The sequence below is a fragment of the Mesocricetus auratus genome, unplaced genomic scaffold, assembly GCF_017639785.1.
Source record: "Mesocricetus auratus isolate SY011 unplaced genomic scaffold, BCM_Maur_2.0 Super-Scaffold_100010, whole genome shotgun sequence".
Classification (NCBI taxonomy): domain Eukaryota; kingdom Metazoa; phylum Chordata; class Mammalia; order Rodentia; family Cricetidae; genus Mesocricetus; species Mesocricetus auratus.
In genome coordinates this window covers 48,585,299-48,594,997 of record NW_024429194.1, presented here as the reverse complement: position 1 = coordinate 48,594,997, position 9,699 = coordinate 48,585,299, and the positions used below count along the sequence as shown (strand labels likewise).

General features: G+C 39.2%; 1 protein-coding gene across 1 annotated transcript; it reads right to left on the bottom strand.

Annotated features, from left to right (window-relative positions):
- Nucleotides 1–222: 222 nt before the first annotated feature.
- On the bottom strand, nucleotides 223–9,213 carry LOC121142960. Its single transcript, XM_040754225.1, has 2 exons — nucleotides 4,468–9,213; nucleotides 223–820 (listed from the first exon to the last, which is right to left on the bottom strand). Exons 1-2 carry the CDS (start codon nucleotides 9,211–9,213, stop codon nucleotides 479–481), a joined length of 5,088 nt encoding a protein of 1,695 aa, XP_040610159.1. The 3' UTR covers nucleotides 223–478.
- Nucleotides 9,214–9,699: the final 486 nt, after the last annotated feature.

Here is a 9,699-nt window from a genome sequence, read left to right as displayed (position 1 = left end):
GATAGCTCTAGGATTTTCCCCCTGTACCTTTTGGCTTCTTAGCCTGGATCCATCACTCAATAAAATAAGTCCTTGCATTCCTTCTATTGGCTCAGAGAAGTGTAGACTGTTGACTTTGGGAATTTAACTGGAGCTAAGTAAAGTTTAGTTGCTAAGCACAGACAGCTGCAAATGGAGAACTGGCAAACTGGGTGCCACAAGTGCTGGGGGAGTTAAAGACTAATTCACCCCAAAAGGGAAGAGCTGGGGTGCAAAATTTTGCAAATGAACACCAAATGTATATACATTTTTAAAGTTTGTTCTGGAAGGTTTATAAACAAAAACACGTTTACATAGAATGTGTTTATTTTTCATTTTAATCATAACAAAATGGTCTAACAAGATGAAATTTAGTTGCTGACTTGTATCACACACAAAGATAGATCTTCAAACCATTTTGTTAATGGAGAAATTATATTCTGACTGGTGGCCTCACATATCATTCTGCAGTGTCTAGCATCCGGATAATATCACAAATGAGTGGACGTTTTTCAATATTTTCTTTTAATTTCCTTTTGGGCCGAATTTTACGTATCTCATACTCTGGGGTAGTATCATGTATATGAACTAAGCCTGCTGAAACCATCCGAGGACTTGCAAATTTCCCGGGGACACTTTCTCTTCGTTTGTTAGGCTCTGGAGCAGTGTACGGTCGTGCACAGTGTTTTACCCGGTTATGGAAATCATCTGGACTCTTGCCTAAAAGTCTTGCTCTTGATTTTGAGTTTTTAGGATGCTTAACTGAGGGTATATGTAAATCTTCATATCTATCCAAACAATCCTAAATATTGAAACAAAACATCAAATTGGTAAGTTAGGCTTCTTAAAAATACATCTTAAGGTTATAAGAGCTAATGTTTATAGTACCAGCAGTTAAGAAGTGAATACCCTAGTGTTTTTTAGGTAGTCCCAATGCATGCTATGTACCCAATGCTTCCCATTAGATACTCCCTTAGAAATCAGGTGGTTTTTTTAAATTCTTACCTTTTTAGAGGACTTGCTGCTTCAAAATGGTGAAAGATATGAAACAGAAACCCAGACACACTTAAGGAACTGTCCTCTGGGGTCAGACTCAGGCAAAGCTGGCCAGCCTAATCTAGAGTTCTTCTATTCTAAAGCATCTTTCCCATAACCTCAAATATAAATTATAAACTTTGATGGTTTACTTTTATATCTTCTAAATTTTTATCAGTCTCTACAAGTTGCTTTAATAACCATCTTTATCAGTGTACATATATATATATATATACACATAGATACAGCATAACATTCAAGAATATGATTGTAATATTTGTATGGGATTGATTATCAGTACATAGTCCAAGATGGCCTCTTACTCTAAATCTTCTAGTCTCAGTCTCCAGATGGGTTATCAGGATGTTTACATTAGTAATTTACCAAGTGTGGTGGCTTAGGTCTGTAGTCCCATCACTCAGGGTAAAGGAAGGAGGGTTACCATGAGTTCAACATTACCAAAGTAACAAGAGGGGGAAAGTAACAGTTCTCTTCTTGGCAGATTTTTTGGCTATATTTTAATATGAAGGTCTATATGTACTCCCTAAAAGGGTATGGAGCTATTAGCCATATAGCCGTGTTTATTCACATAGTAGTTCATCCCATTTGGGGGAGAGGGGTGTGACAGCCACTCACAGGAATGGCTGTTTTGATGGGAGGTAAGGCAGGAGTGGACTAGGTCAATTGTAGTGTCATGAAGGTTGGGTAGGACTAATAAGAACCCGGATGACTAGAGAGATCCATAAAGGAAGTCTGCCCTAAGAGACTAAAAACCAATCCTACTCCCTTGAGTTTTTGCCTGGTTTGGAGATGGCAGAAAGACTTCCTCCCTCCCTCCCTCCCTCCCTCCCTCCCTCCCTCCCTCCCTCCCTCCCTCCCTCCCTCCCTCCCTCCCTCCTTCCCTTCCTTCCCTCCTTCCTTCTTCCTTTCCTCTCTCTTCTTTTTGAGAAAGAATTTTACATTCTAGCCCATACTAACCTGGAACCCACTGGCTTGGAACTCACTGTAGCCTAGGCTGGCCTAAACTTGAACTCATCTAGCCTTTGGAGTACAAGTGTTCTCTCCCATTCCCAGTGATTCTCTGCCCAAGCTGATTCTTGAGAGGCTCTGCTACATTAGTAATCACTAATGACTTCAGCTCCACAGCTGGTGACGAGGGCATCAGTGAAGGACATGAGAACCACACCACTGCTCAAAAGAAGTCCCTCCTATTCCTGGATTTTTTTTTAAAAAAAAGGATCTGCTGCTTCAAAAAGTGAAAAATATGCAATTAGAAGCAAAACTCTTAAGGAGCTGTCCTCCCGGAGTCAGCTCCCCACAACAGTTTTTCTCTCTTTTGATTGATTCATTTCAGGAGTTATTAGACTTCAGGAAATAGAAGGGCATCTGTGTGATCATTTGACAAAAACTCTAGTGCCATTTAATTCTCATGTCCATCAGAGATAAAAGTTTAGGAACACTTAGTCCTAATACAGGGGAATAACTATAAACTCCTCCCTTGCTCTTCCAGAAAGGGTTGTGAATGCTGGGGAGATGCAAGCGTTAGGACATGAGTTCATTCTCCAGAGTCCACATTAGAAAACAAACAAACAAACAAATAATCTGGGCATGGTAGTAAGCTCTTGGAATCCCAGGACTTGGAGAGAGAGAGGGATAAGAGGCTTCCTGAAGCTGGCTAACCAGCCAGCCAACCCACACAAATTGTCAAGTTCCAGTCCAATGAGAGACCCTGTCTCAAACGAAACCAAATCAAAAGACAAAAAGTGGATAGCATTAAGAAGCAACAGTCAGGATTGACCAACAATCAGGGTTGACATCTGGCATCCACAATATGTGCATGTGCATCTACCACACACACACACACACACACACACACACACACACAAAGGGTTATGAGATCACATATGCTTTTATACTGTTTGACATGAACACAGTTTCTTCATTTGGAAAAAAAAGTCTAAAGGAACTTGATAGTTTCTGTTTCTTCAGAGCTAAAACAATCTGTTCCTTTGAATATGCACATGCCTGTGCGTACACACATATACTAACTCAATACTAAATTATGATATAAACTCTTATCCTACCACTACAAAGATGTTAGAGTATTTATACTGTAGTAATATAGTAATATCTACCCTGCCACTATAAAGTTAATAGCTTGCTTTACTGTATAAAACAATCTCAAAGTATTCTGAAGTTAGATATATTTTCCCATTCAAAGGCAGACTTATGCACATCAAGTTATTAATCTAAGATCAATTTGAGGTCTTAACACTTTTCCAAATTGGGAATCATACCCATTATACAAATTAATGGAGAAGAGCCATGATCCAAAGAATCAAAATAAATGCCTTCTATTTCTAGGTTTTCTTGCTTTAGAATGTACACACAAAGCCTAGTAGCCAACTTAACGTCCTAATCATGGAACAGGAAGGGTTAAATTGGCAGGGGTGATGTTGGGAGAGTAGGGTAGAGAAGGAATGTGGGGACCTTTCTTAAAAAAATGTCACATGGAAACCTATCTGCTTCTATGAGTGTGTGTAATAGAGTTACCTTGTGACTGTACCTATAGTGGGATAGCTGCCCCTACTAGATGCCATAAATTAACAAATTAAAAGCCTCATGCCAGGAATGAGTTACTTCTTTTGAAGTTATTTACCAGTGAGGTCCTATAGACCCTCAAACATTACAGGCTATTGTCAATGTTATTGGTTATCCTCCAGAATTTAGTGATAAAACTATATTGCTGAAGATACCACAAGTCACAGAACATGGAGCTATCAGGCTGGCACTGGCTTGGGAGCTTCATTCCAATTAGCTAGGTATCATAGTACCTATTAGGAGGTACTATGCATGCTACTGGAGGGGGAAAATCATCATCAGTCATACCCAGCAGTGAACCTTGTAAGCTAAAACAGCATCTGCCTGGCAAGGCATGCCCACTGGTGCAAGAGCAACACAGACATCATGGGAGTAACCAATCATTTTCTACGTGAATTTAAATCCTACTTGATAGATAAAACCTATAGCTACATCCTTGTCGGGTCAAGAAGCTGTTATTATGCTAATAGTTACAGTTATGTCCGTAGATTAATGCATCTCTCAAACCTCATCAGAGAAGCTTCTGTACTGTAGGTGGTGATTCACACAGAGATCCACAATTGGCCGAGGTGTAGAGAGTAAGAGCCGGGTGCTGGTGGCACATGCCTTTAATCCCAGCACTCGGGAGGCAGAGGCAGGTGGATCTCTACAGAGCAAGTTCCAGGACAGCTAGGACTGTTACACACACACACACACACACACACACACACACACACACACACACACACACACACACATTCATTTAGAAAGCATACATATTCCAAGGCAAAATTATTACAAAACCCTGCCAAATCTTAAGAAAAGTATTATTACATGTATAGTTCTCCTTGCAGTCCAGTGAAGTAAAGTTCTTGGAACAGATTTCCGGAGATGAGGCCTTGTAGGAGGCAGTGTGGCTGGTAATATCCTAACTATCTTGTGAAATGACTTCTTTGGTTTGACGGTGTAATCTCTTTCTTTTCTTGTGTGTTTCATGTTTTCTCTCTTCAGTACTTCTGGGAAGAAGGATGACCTTGAGTTTTTCTCATTTCCTTTAAGTTTAAATGACTGTGAGTCTGAGATCCTGGCATATCTTTCATTGCAAGCTTCATATGGGTTTACATAAAGAGTTTCCATTTCATTTTTGAATTGTGCAAATGTTACCAAGTGTTTCTTGTTGTTATTGTTATTTTCTTTCCACCTCTGACAATACTGGTCTAATTTGGACTGTTCCCCACTCTCTGTGTTGACATAAATGAAAGTGTTAGCCCGCCAGGTAGGGAAGGAGAGTCTGTTTAAGTGTTCATTTTCTCTTGACATTTTGCAGGTAGGAAGTTTTAGATAGGGTGAAAATCCTGTATCGGGTTTTTCCTGAACAGTCAATTTACAAATGTTATTGTTCTCTCTCTGGTCAAGTGGCCTCACTTTTAGTGTCTTTTCAAAGAAAGGTTTTGATTGAATTGTTTTTGATCTACCATCCCAACTGTATAGCTCTTGAGTCTCTGCTTTGTAAACAGAGTTTTCTGCTTGAGGAAGTTGCATGAAACCGTGATCTTTCTTGTGTTTCTTAAGTAATAAATCTACAGGTCTTTCCAGTGACTTATTTAATGGATTTGCCTGGATATTTTTGTTGGGAGGAGGTTGTACTTTTACTAAATTTAGTGTTTTAATTTCCCTACTATAGACATGTTTATGGTCCCAAATTGCTGAGGTTTCTTTTAAATTGTGTGAGAAAGCGCTCCCCTTGTCTTGCTTTCTGGCCAGCTCTGCTTCTCCACGCATATCTTCCAGATATATTTGTAAAGTGGCATTTTGACCACTTTTTGGATATTTCATTTGCTCTTCTGAATCTTCCCTCATAAAATTACTTTCATCTTTAAAATGTAAATCTGGCTTTATGCATTTTAATGGCATGGGAGACGAAGTAAGTGAGTTAACTTGATGGTTGATCGTCCTTATTTGTCTTTCTGTCATTAGTCCTGATTTATGTAGTTTTTCTGTAAAGAGGACCTGGACGTATTTGCTCAAGTCAGCTTTTATACTTAGTGATTCATTTTCTGATAAAACCTTAAGACAGTTCTGTACAGAGTCATTTAAAGAGCAGTTCATGTTTATTTTAAGCCTTGAACCAAAACTCCCACTGGAAATGTCTTGCGCCAGACTATGCAAAGAGCTCTGGGTGCTCTTACTTCTCAGAGATGACATGCTGGTACATAGAGCCACACCATCTGTCTTGTTATCTAAATTGCTCTCTGAAAGATACTTCAAGAAATAATTTTGGAGAATTTCATTTAGAAAAGATCTAAGCTTTATCTCTAAATGTTTATCTATGAAATGATGGTTAAAATTATTTACAAAAGACATGATTTCTTTGACAGTTTCTGAATACTTTTCCTGAAAAGGGCTCTGCTCTTTTAGCCCCTCCTTCTCGTTCATCACAAAGAGGTTTCGGTGGATTTTTGGTAAGTCCTTCTTGGTGATGTGGCCGGTCTCTGAGAGCTTTTCTACAAGGTAATGCTGAATGTACTTGCTCAACTCAGACTTCAGATTTTTCACTTCCGACTCTGAGAGTTTTTCTAGAAACACACACAGCTTCGGATCCAAAATGGGCTTCCTGTCTACTTCGTCTGCCTTATTAGAATTCTCCTGATTTTTTTCCAAATGTTCTGTACCACGTGGTGAAGAATGTTGAATTGGTCTGTCAAGCTCTTTTTCTGGATGTTCTCTTCTTTCTGAGTTGAAAACATTGAAGATATTTTTTAGGAAGGATTTTAACATCACTGTGTCGGGGTCTTTAAGTCTGTCCAGTAAGCTACTTAAAGTCTCTAAAGTGGAACTTGGCCCAGCCTCCTCTGTGTCCAGACTCTGGTGTTCATTTGGTAAGACTGACTTTTTGTCTGCTCTTGGATATTTTGACTCTTGTGCTGACATACCTTGCCTGTCTTCTGTGTAATCAGCTCCATTCATAAATGTGTCAGTGGGATTAGAGTTAGGTGTATTCTGTCTTGCAAGCAGTTTTGTTTGTTTTTTGACATTATAGTGCTGCTCTGTGGGGTTCTGCAGATTCTCCTCAGGAGAGGCTGTCCGTATGTTCAACAAAGAGCTCTGGTTTTCTTTGTCTAGTTCTATCACTTTGATTATTCCAGATTCTAAGAGAGTTTCTACAGGAAATGATTGCATTATTTTGCCTATATCAGTTTTGGGCTGTGACAAAGGAACTTCCTTGCCTTTTTCTTCATAGTTACGAATCTGTGATGATGCACTTCTCTCCCAAGATGTGAACAGCTGATCCCATAAGGCCATCATCTGTGCCTCACTCAGTGGCTTCATTCCTGTCTCCAGCTTTGAGAGTGTGGGTCCAGTGAATATTTGCTTAATAATATAGTCATATACCCTACCACTTAAACCTGGGCTGGAACCTGACATTTCACTTACTAAATGTTTTGTTTTGAAACTACTCTTTCTGTTCTTTGGGAAATGTGTTTTAGCAGCCTCTAAGAGTCTGTCAGAGGTATCTTCTATGTCTGAAGATGTTCCTGACCCTCCTTCTGGAAGCAAATCTTGAGGAACCCTTTTAGTCACCGGACTTAAAAGAGCCTGTGAATTTAGAATGCCTTTCGGTGAAAGCCAGCTGTTTATATCTTGTACTTTTTCGAACACTCTGTCTTTCGTCCCACCTGGTTTAGAAAATAACTCATCCGAAAGGTCTTGCAGATTTTTACTTAAAATTGATTTGAGTACTATTGACTGTTTTAAATGCTCAATATCAGAGGTAAAATCTATTGAGCTTGGGGGATGGAATATGTCTACCTTTCTGGTCACTGACGATTGTCTTTGGTAGGTTGGTAAAGATACATTTGGTAGCTGTTCTTCTGACTCACTCTGCATATCTGAAGAGTCTTCTGTGAAGGGAGCAGGACCAACTACTAGTGTATCCACTGAAGCTGGAGTGTTTGTTGTGTTGGTAGTAATATCTGAATTGATAGTATGATTACTACTTAGAAATTTATTCTTACTATCTAAAGACTTCATTGAAATGATGCTAGACAACTTATTCTTAGGATCTGAAGACTTTGTTGAAATGGTACTAGGATCACGGGACAGCTTAATAAGATCTGAAGATTTATTTCCATTGATACTAGGCTGTGTTGAATTAGAACTAGGGCCACTGGATGGCCTCATATCTGAAAGCTTTGTTATATTAGAACTAGAGCCACTGGATAGTCTCATATCTGAAAGCTTTGCTGTATTAGAACTAGGGCCACTGGATGGCCTCATATCTGAAAGCTTTGTTATATTAGAACTAGAGCCACTAGATAGTCTCATATCTGAAGGCTGTGTTGTATTAGAACTAGGGCCACTGGATAGTCTCATATCTGAAGGCTGTGTTGTATTAGAACTAGAGCCACTGGATAGTCTCATATCTGAAGGCTGTGTTGTATTAGAACTAGGGCCACTGGATAGTCTCATATCTGAAAGCTTTGCTGTATTAGAACTAGGGCCACTGGATAGTCTCATATCTGAAGGCTTTGTTGTATTAGAACTAGGGCCACTGGATGGCCTCATATCTGAAAGCTGTGTTATATTAGAACTAGGGCCACTGGATAGCCTCATATCTGAAGGCTTTACTGTATTAGAACTAGGGCCACTGGATAGTCTCATATCTGAAGGCTTTGTTGTATTAGAACTAGGGCCACTGGATAGCCTCATATCTGAAGGCTTTACTGTATTAGAACTAGGGCCACTGGATAGTCTCATAACTGAAATCTTTGTTGTATGGGAGCTAGAACCACTAGATAGCCTTGAATCTGAAGGCTTTATTGTATTGGAACTAGAGCCACTGGATAGCCTTGACTCTGAAGGCTTTGTTATATTAGAACTAGGGCCACTGGATAGTTTCATATCTGAAGACTTTGTTATATTAGAACTAGGGCCACTGGATAGTTTCATATCTGAAGACTTTGTTATATTAGAACTAGGGCCACTGGATAGTCTCATATCTGAAGGCTGTGTTGTATTAGAACTAGGGCCACTGGATAGTCTCATAACTGAAGTCTTTGTTGTATGGGAGCTAGAGCCACTGGATAGCCTTGAATCTGAAGGCTTTGTTGTATGGAAACTAGAATCACTGGGTAGCATCACATCTGAAGGCTTTGTTGTATGGGAATTAGAATCACTGGACAGCCTCATATCTGAAGGCTTTGTTGTATTGAAACTAGGATCAGTTGACAGTTTATAATTGGAATCTGAAACCTTTGTGATGGTGATAACAGGATTACCACTTGCAAATATATTCTTTGTATTTGAAGTGTTTGCTGTATTGAGAGTAGGATCATGTGGCCACTTGTTCTTCCTGTCTGAAGTCATTGTTGTGGTGGTAGTATGGTCAGGAGGAAAGTTATTCTTGTTTACCATGTGGATTGTGATGAGGTTAGGATCTTCAGACCAGGTTGTATTAGATCCTGCAGACCTTGAATGTTCTGGGTAAGGAGGGTCTTGATCTTCATGCTCTGCAACCTCTGTACTTAAAGTTCTTGGATATATGTATGCATCTTGGTCTTTCTTCTTTCTGAATGACATTTTGTTGTTTATGTTCCTTAGAAAAGGATCAAGACCACCCTTGCTGAGTTTCTGAAAGTGCAATATAAAAGGAGAAAAGAAATTCCTTAGCATTTATTTAAAATTATAATGACTTTTCTAGTCAGATTTTGTAGAGCAAGCTGACAATTGATTCATTCTCCCATCTGTTTTATAAGGGGAGAGAAATCACCTTTATTTGAAAGTACTTCAAGTTTGAGTGAAAATAAATTTCTAGTGAAAAAAATTTAAATTCCTAATTCTAACACTATATCCTTAAGTTTTTTTGTTTTTGTTTTTTGGGTTTTGTTTTGTTTTTGCTACTTGGAATTTTTCTGGGGAGGCAGTGGGCAGTGGCATTGCTGGCTTTTAAATTTACTTTTTTTTTGCTTATTTATGTATTTATCTAGTTACTTTTGAGATAAGTTGTTTCCATGTTGTCCAGGCAGGCCTGGAACTCCCGGGTTTTCCTTACTCAACCTGTCTACA

Bases quoted from the DNA above. Each gene is read 5' to 3' on its own strand.
- LOC121142960 (XM_040754225.1), bottom strand. From the start codon at position 9,213: ATGTCATTCAGAAAGAAGAAAGACCAAGATGCATACATATATCCAAGA. The intron at 821-4,467 runs GTAATAATACTT...TTCAATATTTAG, and splicing joins CTGCAAGGAGAACTATACAT to GATTGTTTGGATAGATATGA.